The sequence below is a fragment of the Pseudocercospora fijiensis genome (genome assembly GCF_000340215.1).
Source record: "Pseudocercospora fijiensis CIRAD86 unplaced genomic scaffold MYCFIscaffold_6, whole genome shotgun sequence".
Lineage (NCBI taxonomy): Eukaryota > Fungi > Ascomycota > Dothideomycetes > Mycosphaerellales > Mycosphaerellaceae > Pseudocercospora > Pseudocercospora fijiensis.
In genome coordinates, this window is record NW_006921537.1 from 2,806,910 (window position 1) to 2,827,424 (window position 20,515).

Sequence of the window (20,515 nt, forward strand, 5' to 3'; positions counted from 1 at the left end):
TCGAATATATCTACGCCTTCGGAAAGTCGACTAGATACGAGTTTAAGTAGTATAAGCCGTAGAAGAATAAGAATAAGATTAAATACCGTTACCTCTTCGTATATAGCTACTATAGTTAACCGGATAAGCGTACCTAGAAGGAAGAGGCTAAGTTAATATAGCGGAAGTCGACTTCGAAGAAGATAGGCTATAAGTTCTATTTCTACGCCGTTACTATCGATCTATTATAGCTAGAGGGTAAGTAGGTAATCCGGCATTCTTTAGAAGATAATTATTATTATTACTATTACAAGAAGGATAATATTGTCGCTCTAGCGATAGTACGGCGGAAGTTAAGAACAGTAGCGTTCCTCGAGGAATTAGAGGGCCTTTAGTAAGCGCGAATACTAACCTCGAAGATTATAGCCTACTTCCGCGACCGTAGTATAATTCTTAAACTAAAGGACATATATAATATTGCCTAGTCTCGCAATATAGATGCTCGTTAATAGATAAACTAGGCTTAGCGAACGGTCGAGTTACTAGATAAGAACGGCATCTTCTACGAGATTAATACTAATCCTTAGAATAGCGCTATTCGTAGTATAATTGCCCTCTACCTACGGTCTCTAGAAGCGTTTAAGAACACGCTATATACACTAATTATAGACACTACTTATTCGACTAATATCTATAACCTCGAGTTAATAGATATCGTTGCCGCTAGCCCTATAAACGATACGATTAAGCTTAGTTGTTACGGCAGCTGCAAGCTAGCCTATAAGGCATACCTTCCGTAGGCGTACGAGGTATACATACCTTCCGATAGGGACCTAGAGAGATAGAGAATACATTAACCTAGCCGACTACCTTGTTCCTTCGTAACAATTAGTAGCACTACTAGGTTGAGAACCTTTCGATTCGTTAAGCGTACCGAATACGCGAGACGAACGATACATAAAAAACAGCCCTCCGAATACACAAAAAACAGCCCTCCGAATACAAGAACTTCCGCATAAAAACAATAATAATAACGAGAACCGCCCTTCCCGCGTACGCCGCGAAACATATACCCCGGAACAAGCAGCCTACGGTACGCCGCCGAGAAAGACGCCTAAATAGCCCTTACCGTACGCGACTATCTCTAAGCCGGATAATAGCAAAATACGGCGGAATAGCGGAATAGCTACAAGAACAAGATACATACTATCCGGCGCTGCTTAAAGCGCTACAATAGCGACGTATAGTGCTATAATAGAGACCTAAAGCGCAGGTACCTAAAGCGCTATAATAGCGAGACTAGCTACTATAGATCGAGTAGGTCGAAGAGTTAGATAAGCACTAGATATATAAACTCGAGCAGCCGTACTAGCTAGACGACCTTAACGACCCGTACGAGCCTAACCGACAGTATAAGCCTAAGCAGCTGTACGGGCCTAAGCAGCCTAACGAGCCGTACGAGCCTAACGAGCCGTACGAGAACGAGCTTAAAGAGCAGTACGAGCTTGAAGAGCCTAGTAAGCCTAACGAGCCGTACGAGCCTAACGAGCTTAACGAGCCGTACGAGCCTAACGAGCTTAACGAGCCGTACGAGCCTAACGAGCTAGATACACTTAAGAACGCGACTAGCGAGCGCGCGACGACTAGACAGCCTAACGGGCCTAAAGACTAGTACGAGCCTAAAGAGCCTAATATACTTAAGAACGCGACTAGCGAGCGCGCGACGACTAGACAGCCTAAAGAGCCTAGATAGCCTAGCGGGCTTGAAGAGCAGTACGAGCCTAAAGGGCCTAGCGAGCCTAACGAGCACTACGAGCCTAATAAACAGTACAACGAGCTTAACGAGCCGTACGGGCCTAACGAGCTTAACGAACCGCACGAGCCTAACGGGCTTTAAGAGCAGTACGAGCTTAACGAGCCGTACGAGCCTAACGAGCCGTACGAGCCTAACGAGCCGTACGAGCCGTACGAGCCTAAGCAGCGATGCTAGCCTAAAGGATACGATGCGACTAAGCCTAAGAGGACGGACAAGCCTCTTCTACGCGCGAGGAAGAAGCGCCTAAATGGCCGTTACCGCCTAAATAGCCGTTAGCGCTATAACGGACAGCGCTTCCGTTACTAAATAACGACTTCCGAGACTACGGATATCGCCGTAGCAGCACGGCCGCGACGACTCGTACGGAGACAACGTACGGAGACAACAAGGACATAGCGATACAATGCTTATATAAGCGACCTGGTATGTCGCCTTTGTTCTGTTTAGACGGGGGTGTTATTACGGCAGCTGTAAGCTAGCCTATAAGGCATACCTTCCGTAGGCGTACGAGGTATATATACCTTCCGATAGGGACCTAGAGAGATAGAGAATACATCAACCTAGCCGACTACCTTGTTCCTTCGTAACATTAGTATTAGCCTTGTCCGTCCGAAGCTAGATTAAGCGGACTTTATAAGGTTGCTACGTTTACTACGGAAGGGCCTCGAACAAGCTAGTTATCTAATGCCTCTTATTATTAGCACTAATCGTAAAGTAGCACTTATACTAGCTATTAATAATATATTTCCGGAGTCTTAGAATATCGTATATAACTAGTATCTATAGTAAGATATATTAACTCGAGTCCGTAAGGAACGTAGCGAATTTAGACAAGTAAAGGGCGATAATAGCGGCTAGATCGACAGCCCTTTAACTAATAAGTTCCTTAAGCTCTTTATATACACTATTCGTAGTTAAACTAAGTAGGAGTTTAACGACAATGTCCGCAAGCTATACAACGTGTATCCTATATTTAAGGCCTATCTCGAGAACAACTAGTAGCGATATAAGACGCGGATTATCTACTACTAGACTAACGAGGTTCTTTACTTCGGCTATAAGACGACTTCGCGAGTTAAGTTAACCTATAGACGTATTAAACAATAGCTTAACTATAGTAGCCGCTACGATATCTTCTTACTCTTTAAGAGCCTGCTTAACTAGTAGCACGAGGGTTACGATCGCCGCCGTATTCGCCTTACTAAGAACCTTAAGAGGTGTAATAAGGCACTAACTAGAGCCTTCTAGTCTAGCGTAGCTCGAGTAATTAGTAATTACTGCTTACTAGAAGTTAAGCTATTATATCTACGTATAGTAGATCTTCTACGTACTATAACTAACGATAACGGCAACGAGATTAAGTACTTAGCCTACTCGTATAGCTGCCCTTACTATATCTATAGTAATTACATAAGCAAGACCTATAGCTATCCTTATAAGTACGATATTATACGGCTTCTCGAGATAGGTAGCTCTCGAGCTGTACTATTGCCGAGTTACTTCTACTCGTACTAGCTAATTAACTTCTAGCGTAAAACGCTCTATCTACGAGAGCCGGAAGTAATCTTCGGCAACTGTAAACCTATAACTAGCGGAGCTACTTTGTATAGTACGAAGCGTATATAAAGTATTACAAACAGCTTAAGAACTAGACGATTTAAATACTACTACCGTTGCTAAGAAGTAGAAGACAATAACCGCTAGAATAGTAGACTTCGTACTAGAGCTAGGCGTATCGCTTACTTAGCTTCGTACGACTATTACTAAGCACTATAAGTGCGTTAAGAGCTAGTATCGTACTTAATAATACCCCTACTAGAAGGCTAACCGTCCGTATAGCTCTACCTACTATCTAAGCGGCTTCGAGTGCTATAATCTACGAGCTAAGTCTTTACTTCTAGTAGTACCGGAGCCTTCTTCTAAGCTAGATTAGCTCCGCCGAGAGCTTAAGGACCTACGTAGACGTAAGCAACAACGATTATAGGTAGAAGAATATAGAGCGAGATAATAAGCTAAATATAGCCGCTAGTAGGCGGCATTCTATAAGTAACAATAACGATAGGCTACTTAGTAATAGTACTAGTAGTCGCTTATATAGCTAGCCAGAAGGCCGCTTTATTACTAGGTACTATAGTAATAGCACTATTAGTTTACTTAGCACTATTAGTTTACTTAGTAATAGTAGTATACTAGTTAGCAACTAAGAGACTAGTATAAGCTAGTATATATAGCCTCGCGTAGTTATAAGGTAGTAGGTCGCAATCCGATTAGACCTAAGTAGATAGCTAACAACCTAACAACTAATAACACCTTTAATTTTGCTATACTACTAATTTGCTAACAAACTTTAGCTTTATAGCTAGCTAGTAGTAGTATTGCAGTAGTTGCCTAGCTAGCGGGGCCTGCATCGACGCGATTATCCGCTTCTACACGCGATTTTGTTAGTAACAGCCGATCTCGTAATCTCGGGATATGCTGGGGCTCGGGCGGCTAGCTGGGGCTCGGTTTAGTATCGAGGATAATTGGTGCTCGTGCACTGGACGTCGGCCGTTGTCTCTGGTCTGGCTTCGAGCTCATCGCCAAGAAGTCGCAATTCACAAACCCTACTTTCCTTGTGTGCCTCAACATTTCTTTTCCATTTCTTCGGGACCATGACGCTCGCTGCTGCTATTCAGCGATCGTGACTCGCTATCCACTCTTTTGCTCCATTCTTCCACGCCATTGACTCCCCACTTGACTCAGTAGCCGCTCGGCTGGCCGAACGTCTATCGAGACCCTGCTGCCGCTCAGACAATGACGGAGTGCATGCCTGGACCTCCTCACAAGTCGGCAACCATAACGTACGGTCTTGAACCTGAAAGAGTGAGTATGGCTCATCCACGTTCACAATCCCCCTCTCCACTTTATCATTATCTGCTCACCTCCACACGGCCGGCGGGCTTGCATTAGCATATCTTTATCTGACCGTACATAGGCGGTGATACTGCAGCCATATCTCGCGCTCACATCGCAACAATCCGCACTGGGCCGCCAAATATCCAAGGCCAATTCTTCGCCTTCACCGTCTACCTCGCCAATGTCATCTGCCACAGCCTCTCCTGGCTCACCGACCATGTCTTCCTCCACAACAAGCTCAACCAGCGGCTCCCCAACTATGGAAGCAAGGCACTTCTCGCCCAATCCACCACCTGCATTGGCATTGCCGTCATCAAGACGAGTCTCGACGAAATCACCAATGGTCGAGCCGATCCCGGAAGATAAGGTGCCCAAACTCCCACGACCTTCGTCACAAGACCAAGTCTTCCATGTCAACCACGAGATCAAGTCAACGCTTACGGATCTCCTCAATTGCCACGCCGTACGACACGATGCAAAGATAAGAATGTGGATACAGTCCAGACTGATGGATGCGGAGCTTGAGCTGAAGCGACAGCGTCGCCGTCGATCCAGCACCGCCCACACCAACCATCACCTTGACCCCGACTCCGAATGAGCCTTGCCGGAAGGTCACTCTCTGATGTTGCTGGCCAACATTTTCCACTCTGTCATTGCTTGATGGCACTTAAGCGTGGAGTCGGAATGGAGTTCTTGTTTTCGATTTTGAACATGATACCCACAGGATTATGCAAATACGACTGTCGATTCACAATGGCTGGCTCTATGATCAACGGCTCGATGCCGCTCGCTGAAGGCTGGAAAGTGAAGCTGTTGATATATGAGACTTTGTATCATAGCTTCAATGCAGCTTAGCTTCTACCTCGGGCATGCGTTCTACTTCTGTTTCAATCCTGTCGTGAACAAAGGCGACTGCAATAATCTGTCCCAGTCGTGGACACTCATACTGTTTTCATTGCTTCCAATCACCGCATCTCTCGCCCTAGGAATCATTTCCGACTCATACGCCTTTATCGCCGCAGCAGTGATTCCGTGCTCGCCAACCTGCTTCGCCAACAATCCCACATCCAAAATAGCATTATTCAATCCCTGGCCTCGATCTGTAACCGCGAACACATGGTCAGCTGCTCCATTTTCATGCGCAAGGAACCTAATGTGATTGAGGACCCTGCATCAAACACCCCCATGTTTCAGACGATGCAGAAAAAAAGCACAAATCACTTACGGAACGTCATAGGATGCGCGGCATCACCTGCTAACGTCACAGTCCCGTTTCGATTGTCCCAAGGTTGCGGTGTCCAACTCGATAATCTGTTGTGCCAGCATTGCGTGTCTTCCGGGATCGACTGCCAGAGAAACTTGATGTCGTCGCTGAAGTCTCCGGCTCGTCGTTTGAGGTCTGCCAGGATGTTGGCGCTGCCTTGGAGGGATGAAGGGGTGTAGTTGGGGTCGGAGGGGATCCAGGACATGATCATCATGAACGTCCAGTCTCCAGGCTCGGAGGGTGCGTGCGCGTCGTGGACTGTATGTATGGACTGATTAGCAAGCACAATGCGAGCGAAGATGATCATCAATGCATGCCATACTTCCTATCCAGTTGAAGTAGCCGAGCGGATGAAATAAGACCATCAAGCGATGTGCTTTCTCCTTGAATTTCAACGCTGCTTCTTTGGGTAATTTGGCCACACAGGCACTTGCGACCAGAGGGGACATATCGAGGGTGGCCTGTTCTGGTCCGCATAGAAAGTCTCTCACGTACGAGTGAGCGCCTTCCGCGCCGATGAGAAGGTTTGCTGTCGCCGTGGTGCCATCTTCGAAAGCTGCTGTTGCCAGCTTGCCGTCCGAGGAGACGTGCTTCAGCTTCTTGCTCCATTGTATGTCAACGCCTTGACTGATGAGCTGGAGGAATCTCTTTCGAGCGAGACGGATGTTGTAGGGTATGGGTAGGGCTCTGAGCAGCTCGCCGGTGTTGCCATTGAATATTGGCATCGTCTCATCTTCACCAGCTTTGTGGTCGTCCACCTGAGCATCTTCGACTTGGTTCGCCAAATGCTCTGGCAAGCATTCTCGCTGAGGAAATGATCAGCCAAGCTCCGACTCGACGACGATGTCGGTGACGGTAAGACTTACGAGAGGCACCTGAGCCCAGTAAATACCAAAGTTCCAGTCTCGAGGTCGAGCATGTAGTGAAGCATCTTGTTCATATACTGTCACGTGTGCACCTCTCTTTATGTCTCGGTCAGCCACGAGGATGTCAGGCGAGAGGAGTGTCTCGTCGTACGGTCTGCAATGCTTGTGCAGCTAATAAGCCAGCCGATCCTGGTGGGCATGGTCAGAATTGCCGCGTTGTTCACCAAATGTAATCAGGCCATGATATGCCGACCTGCACCGATGACCAGAACTCTGGTACTGCTGGACTCGATTTCAGCCATGGCTCGCAGGCTGCTCTAATAATAACGCTGCGCCGAATGAGGCGACTTGATGAGGTTGCGCAGTGTCAAGTGTGCAGCAGGCTGATGTTTTCGCCAACTCCAGCGAGCTCATCCTGGCCTGGACCATCGAGACGACGCACGGCGAATGGACGAGGCGTGCTTGTCGGCGTGGGCGTGGGCGTGGGCGTGCGGGCGAGTCAGATTGCAGCTGTCGGCAAATTAATGTGCCAAGAGGACGTGCGTGAGATCTGCACGCGCACGACGACACGACTTGATACATACGTGTGCGCACGACTTTGCATTTTCCCTTGGTCTTTCCCGTCCCCGTTGGCGTTTGGTGCGATGCCTGGTGAGCGCGAGCGCGAGCGCGAAGAGGCCCGCTCTGCCCTGGTCGAAGCGCCGGCAGCGCCAGCGGAGACGCAAGCGCAAGCTCCAACGCTGCTGACGGACTTCGATCCGGATGCCGATGACGGGGACAGGGACGGGGACGGGGACGGGGACGGGGACGGGGACGGGGACGGGGACGGGGACGGGGACGGGGACAGGGACGGGGACAGCGGATACGATGGAGACTCTTTGGCCGCAACAGACACCACTTCGCTGCTCTCCTCCATCGCTCGCTATCGAGAAGAGGGCGGCCGCACCTACCATTCCTATGGCTCAACGGAGCACTGGGGGCCCAATGACGAGCCAGCCCAAGATCAACAGGATCTGTCACACCAGCTCTGGATCTTGGCGTTGAAAGGCAAGTCCTTCCTCGCCCCCATTGCCAAAGACCCATCGCAGATTCTGGATATTGGCACTGGAACGGGAATATGGGCCATAGAAGTCGCCGATCAGCATCCGCACGCCACTGTCACCGGCACCGATTTGAGCCCCATACAACCTACTTGGCTGCCCCCTAACTGCCATTTCGAGATCGATGACTACAATCTCGAATGGCTCGATGAGGCCAAATTCGACTTCATACATGGCCGGGAGCTGTTGGGCACCTCTCCAGACTGGCCTGCCGTCTACCGACAAGCATTCAATGCACTGAAGCCTGGAGGATGGTATGAGCAGCACGAACCTAGCCTATTTTTCCGTTCAGACGCAGTCGACCTGAAAGACGACCATCCTTTTCCGCAGTGGGGTCAAATGATGCTTGACGCCGGCAATAAAGCGAACATGAGATTTGACATTGGCGATAAGATCAAAGGCTGGATGGAGGAGGCCGGGTTTATCAATGTGACCGAGCATCGAATGCCATGGTTGATTGGCGGCTGGTCGAAAGATGAGCACCAGCAGCAAGTTGGGCAGTGGAATCAGTTGAGGCTGGATCTTGGAGTCGCCGACTTCTGCTCAAGACGATTTACGAATCATATGCGTCTCTCGCCACACGAGATTCAAGTCTTTTGCGCGCGACTGCGATCGGCATTTCGAGATAAGAAGCTCAATGCGTACCAGTGGGCGTAGGTCGTACCATTCCATTCCAGTTCGTGAATTCTGCTAACCTCTTCAGGTATTTCGTATATGGTCAAAAACCAGATTCCAATCCCTAAAATCGACTTGCACACCTGCACCACAGCACTCTTTCCCTACTGCATACGAAAGAGTGTCTTGCGTCTCGCGGCTCTCATTCGGAAAATGAGAGGCTTATCATCCGCAAAATCCGCTCGTTCCTAAATGACTGAGATTGCGTGATTGGAGTTGACCATGCACGATACAGCATACGCCTCTAGGACACTCGGTCGCACTGTGTCTTGAAGTCGGAGGCACTCCGCGAGATCATACCTTAGCCGTAGTTCCGGCGTGAGGAAAGATGATGGGCGCGTCTGATACCCTTTGACTCTACTTGCCAGCTGCTTGACTAAAACGCAGACAGGAGTATATCGCGCTGCAACACAGACCGTTCGATCGCATTCGTGCGACATCGACTGGGGGAGGGACTGCACAGCTTTCGCCCTCTCGCGAAGCCCGAAGTTGAAATGCAGAAAGCTCATTTCCAAGGTGAGCGTTGTGCCTTTAGACACTTGTTTGGGTGAGGACTTACCGCATAGTTGATGCTGACGCTAAAAGACACCGCGGAGAATGAGATATTGCAGAAAGGAGGGTTTCTTCGCTTGCTGTACATGGCAGCCATTGGAGGTTTGATGCTGCTAGCGTTTCATTATTTCACTGACATGCCAGAGCATATCGTCAGGAAGAATCCCGCGCAGCACCGATAAGTGTATGAGGGTCGCGGTCTTGGTACTGCCATCACCGCGACACCGAAAATCGACGACTATAGTAGCCAAGCTGAGATTTTGCTTACGCATATTTCATAGGCAACTCTCAGGGCAAAGCAGGTTCTGAGAGACTTGTTCGGAGATGATCAAGTCATCATCATCATCATCATCACAAGGGCGCTTTTCGTGCCACATAGCACTCGAATATGAACAAGAATCGAATTCCAAACCATGCCATCCTGCCTCCTCATCTCGAGTTGACACCTGCTCCTTCATGAGATCCTTCCCTCTTAGATATCATCTTCTCAGACGCCGCCATCGGCGTGTTAGGATTATAATCATTGATGTCAACGCAGAACGGCTGCTCTCTGCAACAAGCATAAACGCACACTCTCGCTCCACCACAATCCGCATTCGAAGCACAATCCTCATACGTCTCTGGACATCCACCTGCACTCGGACCTCCGGACATGCAGTATCCCTGTGAAGAGTCCTCCGTATCGGGATGACAGAAACATGCTCCTGCGGCCGCTTCGAGACAGTAGCTTTCCGACTCGCATGGAGCTGGATTCTTGCAGTTACGGTTTGGTTTGCAGTTTCCGTTTTGGTCGCAGTATTGAGCGGAAGTACAGCTTGCGGTGATAGTTATGGTTGGAGAGGAATCTGATATGCAGCTGCAGAGGGCCTCTTGAGTCGTTGGAGACATTTTTTGTAGTTTGGTCAAGGCTTGAGCTTGGGGTTTGGAATCATTATCATTACCTTCGTCGTTATTAGTTTCTGGGATTTGAGCGTATCGCCGCTCCTTTCTGGTGGGTGCCGATGTTGGTGTGGCACATGAAGTTACTGTCGTTGTAGTGGCAGGGTACTGGTGGGAGCAGTATGCTTTTGCTGGGGCATAGTCCTTGAGTTGCGATACTGGTACGGCCAAAGGACCAGCAATGCATTTGCTATCTGTTGCGCCTGCATTTGCAGCTGCTGCATAGAGAGTCCAAAGGGCAAGGGAAAGCGCTGAATGTCGTCTCATGGTCGCAAAAAGAGAGTCCAGAAATTTGAGATTTTGCGGCGATCACGTGGTCTCTGGCATGCACATGATTGCCTGCCTGTACAGTCTGATCCTGTCGCTTTCCCTTGCGCACACTCTACCCGCCAGCAGAGTGTATCTCGAATGCAAGACCTGAACCTCCAAGGATGTCGAAACTCTTCTCCCAAGCGATTTCCAAGTCCTTCAAGTCTCTTTCACTCCTCTCAGCACCATAAAAATGAACATTGAATAGCGAACGTGTTGGCCGAAGAGAAGGTGGAAGAGAAGTCTGTCACTCATCAATGTGCCTACTAATAACTGGCCGGCTCCACCGATGTAAAGTAAACTAGCCGTGCCCAGAAGCGTTCGGCGGAAGGAGCAAGTAGTGGTGTCGTAGCTCCTCAACCCATGTGGCGATCATCTGGTAGCTTCCTCGAACTGGTGGATAAACCAAAGGATGGGCCACAAATTACAATACGAAACCTAGGTCAAAGAGGTCAGCTATAGCCTCGGCTGATTCTCTTCTCATTTCAGAAACAATGCGACTAGGCTTCTTGTAGACTGCAAGTATCCCCATGGAGAAAATCCCGACAGCCACACGGCATTATTAGGCCACGCGTTGCATCAGAGGAAGGTTCAAGCTATCTAATACTCCGTAACTCCGCTTCGCATACGATATTTTGCTGCACGAACTATCGAGGCGGCGCCAGGCGAAGTTCCCAATCTGGGAGCAAAGTCTGCGTCGGTGGCGCAAGTCCCTCGACTGTAAGATCTAGCAAAAAGTTGAAGCCCAAGGCCGACTGGTGGATGAACTCTGTACATGAATTGGTGTCTACTCACTCTACTGACATCGGAATGATTACTTTCCTGCCCACACTCAGCCGGGAGGCTGTTTTTTCCGGTGGTTTTCGTCTTCGCAAAGCTGTACAGCGAAGCCGATAGAACGGAAATATGCTCGCTGAAGTTGCGATTCCGGTTCTGTTGCGCGCGAATTCCGACAGTTCTAGCAACCACCAGGACGACCTTTCGTGATGTGCTCCAGCTCTCGAAACTCGCTCTTTTCGGGAAACTCATCCTCGGATTCCGCAGGTTTTATCAAAGCCATTGTAACGACGACGGAGAGATCAGGCATGTTTTCCAAAGGCACTGGTTTGTCGTCGAACTGGACTCAGTCAGCTCACACCTCGCACGTGAAAGTTTTGATTGAGCTGCTTACGGTAGCCACTCTCCATTGCAACTTTTCCTTGAGATACGGTCCTACATCTTGCTCGTCCATGGACTTGAGCTCGCCAGACTTCACCTTGCTGAGCAGCGCGTCAGTCAAGGGCACGGTTCCAGAGACCTTGATGCCTGGTTTGTTGGGATCTGGTCCTTCAGAAAACGATGTGAACGGAGCTTGCACTCCTGCCAGATTCGGGGAAGTGCCCCAAGAGCATGGATCTGAGTCGTCGAAGTCGCCAACAAACAAGTATATGCCATATGATTTTCCGAGTGCATGTTTGTTGGAGATAATATTCGCTGCGTAGTCCCGAAGCTGCCCATCGACCGTCATGCCAGCGGCAGCTTTCAACTCCCCGTGAGTGGCAGCTTGCAATGGATCGCGTTTCCGCTTTGGGCCTCCAGAAGCGGCATTGCCACCATAGAGCCGATTGACGGCCTTTCTGACGTCGTTGATATTCTTCGAGGCGGTTTCGGGATAGTTGTAGCCAAATTGTTCGGTAGAGACTACCATATTGGATGTCCATTTTGTGCCGATAGTGTCCTTCGAGAACGGTTCCAGAGCTGCTTGTGTTAGCTCAAAATCGATACTTTAGCACCCAATAACTTACGCGAGTTTGCATCCTTCAGGTCGCCGATCTGGATCCAGTACGACTGGGATATAGCTCGCATTGGTTCGACCCATGTATTGGGATGCAAGACCTGATAAATGGCAAATAGGCGATCGAGATTAGTATGCAAGAGCCAGAAGATTGCGTCGTAGGCGGAGTAGTCCAGGTAGGTCATATGCCCGCCATTACCAATGATGCCGTGCAATGTATCGTGAATCGCTTCGATGCTGTCTGCGGTGGAGTGGTCCCGAGCCTTCCACGCCTCGTTGGAGAATTGGGTGAAGTTGTCGTAGTGCACTAGCATGCTGTAAATCCGGTTCTGCCATCCAATATGCTGGTTGTCGATTTGCTTCGCTATTATCGCATTTTGGCTGACTGCGTTCTGTGTCAAGCCATTCGGCGCTCGCAGCGTCTCGGGCCAAGAGGAAAACTGTAGAAATTGTAAGCATTAACTCGCGAGCGGACATGGGATGCACTGACTGGATTGTAATACATATCGGCTGCCAACACAGGATGAAAATTGTACGACCTGAGCGGGTTCTTGATCGTGGCAGAACCATTCGGCATGATGACGGGAACAGTTTCTCGTGTAATAATTTCCGGCCAAACACTGCTACCATCCGCCGGTGTAGCAGCAAAGTCCCAATACGGCCAGCGTACGTTCCTCGCAGCTTTAGCGAAACGTTGACGCATCGGTCCAGCCGGGTACTCATTGACAGTCGCAATGATATGATCGAACAGAGTTTGCTCGAAAAGTGCAAGGTATGGGCGATGCCATGGCAGCAGCAAGTTTGACAAGTGAGTGCAGTATCCAGGAGAGTTCAGGCCGTCGCGTGGCGGCACATTGTCCCACATTTCATAAGGTCTGCCATGAATTGCTTTGTGACATTAGCCTCCAAGCATCTCGGCCGGCCGAGCAGAAGAGCGCTCTCAACTTACAGGCTACATCGTAGTAGGATAGGTGCTGCTTCTGAGGCTCTGACATCCATCTCGTCAGGCCAAGGAGCAAAAGATTGAACTCGTCGGGCCTGTTCGCAAGGTCTCTGATTTCTCGTCTGGGTGCAATGCCTGCGTTCCGAATGCCCGTCACTGCCGTTGAACTGCGTCCGTTTTGTCTCTTTTGCTTCAGATGTTGGTGGTGTTGATGGTGATGGTGATGTTGCAAGAAATCTTCAGCACGTGCACCGATGATTTCATTGATCTGCTGGCCGCCTAGCGAAGGCGCTTGTGATGCCAGGACGATGCAGATAGACCAGACGAAGACGATGGCTGGGTGGAAGAGCCGTGTCTGCATTTTCGCCGTGTTCACGGTCCATACGGTCTGTCCCTCCTGCCGCCCCGGATGGGCTCACGGGCTGAACAACGGTCGTCGAGGCAGCAGGGAGTGCATGAAACAAAGGATTTCAAAAGAGTGGTACAGGCTTGGTAGGTAGGAAGCACGAGATGCCGATGGACAATCAAGGCTGGAGTAGGGCCTCGTGGCAGGGAAGAAATGAAAGTAGAGGATCAATATCAGGCGGGTGAAGTAGGCAAGCGCAGAGAGATGAGCGAGGCGGGAATCAAAAGACTAAATGCGTGCCCAAGCTTTCATCATCATCATACTAGCAAACTGTAGTCGGAAGGGCTCAAGACACCCATGCAGCTGCGGGCCATTGAAGGGCTGGCAGGGGAATGGAAGCTTTGCAGGAGCAGAAATCGGCCGTTCGTAGCATGGAGGGGAGGGAATACTGGAACCTGACGATTCGCGTTGGGATTGCTGTGAGCATCGGCATGCCGTGGAGCTGGCACAACATGCTCTTGTGTGTGTGCGTGCGTGTGTGCGTGTGTGCGTGTGTGCGTGTGTGCGTGTGTGCGTGTGTGTGTGTGTGTGTGTGTGTGTGTGTGTGTGCGTGCATGTGTGCGTGTGTGTCTCAGGCAGTACGGAATGGCCGAGGACTCAGCACTCGTGAAGCATGTGTTGCGCTGGGCGAAGAGCTCTTGTTGAAATTGGATGTTGGAGGGCATCGGCATCGGCATGGGTATGGCATGGCATGGTATGGCATGGCATGGCATGGCATGTTATGCAAGCTACAACACGGCGAAGGTTATTAGGAAAATAGATTGTAGAAGGAAGAGAAGAGAACCAACACTTGTTAACGGCACCGACAGGGTTCACGACAAGCTAGGCCCAAAAGAGCTAAGCGATTGTCAGGCACGATCTGCGAACCTGTCACTCCCTTGCGCAACTTCACTCCATCTTCTGCTGGACATTGCCGCTTACACCCTCTGCTTGATCGCAGTGGTCTCACAGCACCTCATGTGCCACCCAAACGCGCATTCTCGCTGCCGGAAGAAGCCAACAGCAGCAACGAGCTTGGCGGTTGGCGGTTGGCGGTTGGCGGCGAAGCATATGGATCATGCATCCCAGCTTCTTTAATTTGCTGTCGTCAGCCTGTTGTCCAGGACTGCCTGCTGAGGGTCGGGGTGTATCACGACATACATTAATTAGGCATCACAAGAGCCTCCGTTGCTTCTAGGCCCGTGGCCAATAATGCACAATATGTATGTACATACATAGATGGAGGGTACGGCATTCATCATCGAAAGTCACTACTCCAAGCTCACCTCCGCGCATCAAACATCTAGGCGCCCGATGTCTGAGACTTCTGCGGCATGCGCAAGAATGGGCTGATGAGGAGGTAAGGAGTAACAGCCCTACATGACGCACCTGGAGAGTCAGGACCGCAGGAGATTGTCCACTTGAGATCAGATGTAATCATATACCAAGATCCTACCGTACTTCCTGTAGAAACGAAGAGAGAACCCTCGAGACGTCGACTGGCCGTTCTTCGCGATCTGTAGACTATCACAAGCATTGTGACTGCGCCAGCGTTGCTTCAGCCTTCAGCCGAAAGAATCGCGAATGAAAGCGATGACTTCCTTCAAGGTATCCCGGATCGCGCATCTGCGTAATGACCTTGCTTGAGCCACGATGCCCGGGCATCCCACCACAGGATTGGATCCCACAACCAAGAGAAAAGGCGGAGTGGCAAACGAGCTCAATTTGCAACCGCTGAAGTACGTGCACACTATACGAAGGTCTATGGGATCTGTCTACTCGCCTCGTCTGCACGCTATACACATCAAGGCCCCACGACGCTTGTCCATCCTCCTGACTAAATGTTCTTCAAGAAGCCTCTCCTGCTCTGCAGTTCTACTTTCGTGAGTCTAACGCGAGCTACTAGGACTTGACTTGAGCCCATATTGTCATCCTGGAACATTAATCCTGACCGGTTGCTTCGGCTTTCGACAGTGCCACGGCCCACAAGCAATTATCAATCCCTGCCCTCTTCCAAAGGATCTCAGCAGCGCTACTGACTTGCTGTCTTCCAATTTGGCCATTTGCGAAGAACAAAGGTATACAGGGCCACTGTGTTTGCTCAATGTTCGAAGCAGAGACCATTATATGACTGCACCTCGGGTGTGCTGGATCAACAACACCTACCGGCGATCATTCGTGTTGTCTCAGTCTCGCATGCGCCTGCAGTGTGCAGTTCAGTTAGCTGCTTTGCTTTGGGTTCGACCTTCAAGTTGCAGCAACTCCAGACAAGAGATTGTAGCTCGAGCCGAGGCCGAGCATTCACGTTGTCGGCAGTCATTTGGAGGTTTGCACTCATTCCTACATGTCCACCCGATGTCAGATTCAAAAAGTGGACACGCTATGGGAAATTAATGCGTGTCGTTTTATTATTAGAATAGATCGTGCTGGAGCGGTACCGGCTAAAGAATCATTGATGCCTACCAAGACCATGCCGCGACGGTGTCCATCCCCACAGTCCATCCATCTGGAAGTGGCATCCTACTCCTGCAGACTTGATGATGGAGGATAGCATTCAACATTGCTGACTGGACATGGCTTCCTGGTAAGAAGCGACAACACGGCACGGAGAGGCACAAATGCTGGATCGAAGCTCTCCCGGCATACGAAGCCATGGAGTAAGCATTACTCGATCGAAACAGCAGAGGTCGCTATTGAGTTTTCATGACTCGGAGCCTGGACGCCATTCTCTCCATCCGTTGAGAGAGGCCCGGATGAGCATCAGACATGCCCATTATTATTCTTCCGCTGCTCGCAGGATAGTACGCTTGCTTGGGATGGAGTCGGCCACGATCGTCCCCATTCTCAGGCGCTCCAAACCGCCGGAAATGATCGGATGTTTCTTTCAGGTGCACGACCACGTGACTTGTCGAGATGCGCCGCGGCCAAGTCCTAGCGCGAAAGGTGCTCCCAACATCTCATGATCTCAAGATAAACGCTTCCCTTCGCGGCCAGAGTCCTGATAAGGCCTTCGACCCGACGACCGCACCTATCGCAAGTTACGATCGAGTAATATTATAGCAGCTAGAGCAGGCCCTTCAGAACCCTTCCGAGAACCATTGTTCTATTCACGCGCCGTCCCGGACCTGGAGTTGCGCGACTGGGAAGATGCCGTCTCATATGCCTCTTATCAGTGGCAGCATACCCCTCCGTGATTCTCTCATAAGACCTCACACAGGCATTCAGCGCAAGTGCACGCATTTCCATATCCCTTTCTCTTCTCTCTAAATTGCCCACATACATCACAAGGCTTGCATGCTTTCACAGCGGTCCCTGTGCTGCAAAGCCCAACGAACAATCAGACCTGGAATACATACCTGAAACGCAGCCGATCATGGCACCATTTGCAACGGGAACAGATACACCACACAACGTGGAGGGCTCATCTGCAGAAGCCTCGCCAATCCTTGCCGGCATCGATGCCTCACAAATCTCGGTCGTAGCATCGTCAAGAGCTGTGGTGGGAGACAGACTGTCGGCCGCGACAATTGTGATAGCCACGAACACTGGCAAGATCATATCAATATTTCACTCGGTCTTGCCCGAGGACTTGTTCCCACCTGGAACGCCATATGCAGATCACAGCCCGCATGTGCTACTGCCTGGCCTTGTCGACGCCCATGTGCACTTGAACGAGCCAGGCCGCACAGAATGGGAAGGCTTCTACACCGGGACGCGCGCTGCTGCTTTTGGAGGCGTCACTACCGTGGTTGACATGCCATTGAATGCAATCCCACCAACAACAACTATCGATGGACTCAAGGAGAAGGTCGCCGCAGCTCAAGGCAAATGCTGGGTGGATGTGGGATTCTACGGTGGCATTGTACCAGGCAATACTAAAGAGCTGAAGCCGCTCGTGAAGGCTGGCGTTCGAGGCTTCAAAGCGTTTCTCATTGACAGTGGCGTCGAAGAGTTTCCTGCTGTCTCGGCAGACGATATTTCCCAGGCTTTCGAAGAGCTTGCAGATGAGCCCACAACAGTCATGTTTCATGCCGAAATGATACCCCCCGTCACAGCCTCCGTCGGTGATAATGTGCAATGGTCGCTGCCACCACTCCAGCCAACCGGGCCATTGAACAAATACCAGACGTTTCTTGATTCAAGGCCATCATCGTTCGAAACATACGCGATCCTCGAGATTCTCAGCCTCGCACATTTGGCACCTCAATTACCGCTTCACATTGTTCATTTATCAGCATTTGAAGCAATACCGATGCTTAGAGAGGCGCGCGCAAAGGGAATTAATATCACCGCAGAGACTTGTTTCCACTACCTGAGTCTGGCCGCGGAAAAGATTCAAGACGGCGATACAAGACACAAGTGCTGCCCGCCAATTAGATCGGAGGCAAACCAGGACGGCTTGTGGAAAGAAATGCTAGACGTTGACCACAGTGTGATCAAGACCGTCGTCTCCGATCACTCACCCTGTACACCAAATCTTAAACTTCTGCCGCCCCATGTGCCTGGAGGCGAAAAGCCAAAAACCGCTAGCTGCTGCTCAAACACCGGTACGGGCGACTTCTTCAACGCGTGGGGTGGAATCAGCTCCGTCGGACTTGGACTGAGCATCCTATGGACAGAGGCAATGCGCAGAAGCTTAGGTATTGACGAGACAATACTCAATATCGTCAACTGGTGTTGCGTGAACACAGCCAAGCAGGTTGGCCTTGAGCACCGAAAAGGTGAGCTCAAGGTTGGTATGGACGGTGATATCTGTGTTTTCGACGATCGAAGCACTTTCGAAGTGCAACCAAACACCATGCTATTCCGTAACAAGTGCTCTCCGTACGAAGGAAAGACCTTGACTGGATTCGCGAAAGCCACATATCTGCGTGGTCGTCGAATTCATACCCGGGACGGCGGGTTCAAGAAGAGCGCAAAACCACCCGGTGAACTTTTGCTCGAGCCACGAAAGCGTGTATAGAACTCAAGCGCATCAGTATCGCTCTGGCACGATGACATTCCTCACATGGGTCACTGGTCGTGGAGGAATTCCGCAGATAGAAGCGAGGCGCCGTAGAGAGCCAAAGGAGTTAAACCGAGAGGCGTTAAAAAAGATTCACTCACTGGAATTCATTAATCTCCGCGTGTAGCGAGCGAATACTATTCGACACTTGCGCCGAACATGAGCGCTATCGAACATGACTTCAATAAGGTCCAAGGTCTTCACACAGACTTTTCTACCAACCAGGTAAGGAAGCTGCTTAGCTGGTGAAGCATCCATTAGAATGTCATACGCCGACCGAACGCTCCACCAACCCCTGCCAGAGTCAACAGAACACAACTTTGATTGTTTAAACATCGTGTGACATAGAATCATACGTTCGATCTTGCCTGAATCTCCTCATGAGGGCTCCTAAGGACCTTGAACGAAGACCTTAGCAAGTCGTGGCCCCAACACCCCGAGTGGCGCGATATCAATTCATCCAACGTTCAACATACAAATTTCGCGAAGCGTTGAGGTCGCACCTGAATGGACAGTGCCGCTTCCGTCGATGACTTCGTGAAAGAAAACGGGGTTGACAAAGCGGAAGGCAACAGGACTTGGGCTTACGAATACCAATACTTCCGCGAGGCTCCGCTTACTCTGAAAGAAGACCGATGACCTCCAAGCCCCAACACCTTCGACACCTTTCGAAACCGACGGTTCCGTGTTCTAAACAATGATGGAATATGATCAGGAACGCGAATCTTTTGGTTACGACCCCGAATCTCGCCTTGCGTTGGCGAGTATCGTCTTGTCTCATCCCAACAGAAACGGCAACAATGATGATGCGCTGTAGGACCTGGATTGCATATATAAGTGCAGCCCAGACGAGCTCACAAACCCGATGTCTTTACTCCTCAGCAAGCATCTCCGGATACAAATCAATTCCGTCGAAGACCTTTCACCGCCGAGCACCACCTTAGCAACATGAACGCGTTCACACCCGCACCAAACTACATGATGAACGAAAGCCGAACAAACAGTGTATCTAGCTCCGGCTCCTCTCTCAAGGAGCGAGCAAGCCAAACGCTCCACACTCTCAGCGAGCACAACAACAGAATTCTGCGCAAGCTGGGTCTGCAGCCCGACAGACCAAACCGTGTATCTTCGGCCGTTGAGTACGGAACTCCGGTGACATTGGGCTACTGAGAGCGAGGACAGGGACACAACATGTCGTTGGATGGACGCTGTGGTGTAGAGAGTAAAGCTCTTCAGGTAGACGAGAGAGCAGCATTTCGAGATTAGAATGCATGGAATGGGAAGAACAAAACAAGCATATTTCTGCCAGGTGATCGGCATCTCGCGACTTGGTTTTCAATGCATAACTCGTGTCTCTCACGCAGGGCCAGTGTACATACGTGATCGCATTTGCCGGTTTCGGTGTTCATGACAGTTGGATGATTGATCTCGTGCTTACTGTACCTCCGGTACCATTGTGCCTACGCCTGTCCTTGAGAGTTGCGGTATGCCGATTTTGAACATCTGATGATACAATGCTGCATCTTCCTGATAAGAGAGGGGGGGGGGGGCAGGTAGGGTCGAATTCTTGGCAGATGGCTGGCTGGTGGGTCTTCTCCCTTCATCCATTAGGGATGACCACAACAGCAGAATAATACGTGTTGGTTGTCTAAGAGGTTTAGTGTGCAGTAGGTTGACAGGGTTGTAGTCGATTGCTTAGATTTCCGGATATACTCGGTAGTAGTAGAGTCGATAATTAGATCGAGAAATAGCCGTTTTTGCTAGCTAAATCGGGTATGCCGTAGATACGTTAGTCGCTAACTTTATATCGTAGTATGTTAAAGAAAATTCAGCTATATAGGCATATATAAGGTATTATTAAAGGTATGTAGGTAGGCCAATTTCTACGCTCTTTCTAACTATTATAACTGCTATTATAATAGCCTATCTTATCCCTAGTTTCTTCGATGTTTCTATACGCTCTTAGCTCTTTAATCTACCTAAAGAAGGGGTATATTTTAATGCCGACGAGTA

General features: G+C 50.0%; 5 protein-coding genes across 5 annotated transcripts; 3 read left to right on the forward strand and 2 right to left on the reverse strand.

Moving 5' to 3' along the window:
- Positions 1-5,566: 5,566 nt before the first annotated feature.
- Positions 5,567-6,919, reverse strand: MYCFIDRAFT_47104 (uncharacterized protein; the record flags this gene model as incomplete). The annotated part of the gene is made up of 4 exons (XM_007929788.1): positions 5,567-5,790; positions 5,916-6,212; positions 6,277-6,760; positions 6,821-6,919. Coding segments are annotated over 4 exons (1,104 nt in total), but the record flags the coding sequence as incomplete, so codon positions are not given.
- Positions 6,920-7,206: 287 nt separating this feature from the next.
- Positions 7,207-8,663, forward strand: MYCFIDRAFT_65808 (uncharacterized protein; the record flags this gene model as incomplete). Its single annotated transcript, XM_007929866.1, has 4 exons — positions 7,207-7,290; positions 7,355-7,406; positions 7,712-8,573; positions 8,624-8,663. 4 exons carry the CDS (start codon positions 7,207-7,209, stop codon positions 8,661-8,663), a joined length of 1,038 nt encoding a protein of 345 aa, XP_007928057.1.
- Positions 8,664-10,835: 2,172 nt separating this feature from the next.
- Positions 10,836-13,700, reverse strand: MYCFIDRAFT_61304 (uncharacterized protein). The gene is made up of 5 exons (XM_007929853.1): positions 13,119-13,700; positions 12,660-13,057; positions 12,180-12,609; positions 11,567-12,132; positions 10,836-11,512 (listed from the first exon to the last, which is right to left on the reverse strand). Exons 1-5 carry the CDS (start codon positions 13,471-13,473, stop codon positions 11,354-11,356), a joined length of 1,908 nt encoding a protein of 635 aa, XP_007928044.1. The 5' UTR covers positions 13,474-13,700; the 3' UTR covers positions 10,836-11,353.
- Positions 13,701-16,713: 3,013 nt separating this feature from the next.
- Positions 16,714-19,935, forward strand: MYCFIDRAFT_54454 (uncharacterized protein). The gene has a single exon (XM_007929819.1). The coding sequence runs from the start codon at positions 16,871-16,873 to the stop codon at positions 18,458-18,460; it is 1,590 nt and encodes a 529-aa protein (XP_007928010.1). The 5' UTR covers positions 16,714-16,870; the 3' UTR covers positions 18,461-19,935.
- MYCFIDRAFT_211790 (uncharacterized protein) lies at positions 18,515-19,935 on the forward strand. Its single transcript, XM_007930283.1, has one exon. It carries the CDS (start codon positions 19,210-19,212, stop codon positions 19,444-19,446), a length of 237 nt encoding a protein of 78 aa, XP_007928474.1. The 5' UTR covers positions 18,515-19,209; the 3' UTR covers positions 19,447-19,935.
- Positions 19,936-20,515: the final 580 nt, after the last annotated feature.

Excerpts from the sequence above, each read along its gene's own strand:
- MYCFIDRAFT_54454 (XM_007929819.1), top strand. The coding sequence starts at position 16,871 with ATGGCACCATTTGCAACGGGAACAGATACACCACACAACGTGGAGGGC.
- MYCFIDRAFT_61304 (XM_007929853.1), bottom strand. The coding sequence starts at position 13,473 with ATGCAGACACGGCTCTTCCACCCAGCCATCGTCTTCGTCTGGTCTATC. Across the intron at positions 12,610-12,659 it reads CCGATATGTATTACAATCCA|TTTTCCTCTTGGCCCGAGAC; the intron begins GTCAGTGCATCC and ends CAATTTCTACAG. Across the intron at positions 11,513-11,566 it reads TGCAATGGAGAGTGGCTACC|TTCGACGACAAACCAGTGCC; the intron begins GTAAGCAGCTCA and ends GACTGAGTCCAG.
- MYCFIDRAFT_211790 (XM_007930283.1), top strand. The coding sequence starts at position 19,210 with ATGATCAGGAACGCGAATCTTTTGGTTACGACCCCGAATCTCGCCTTG.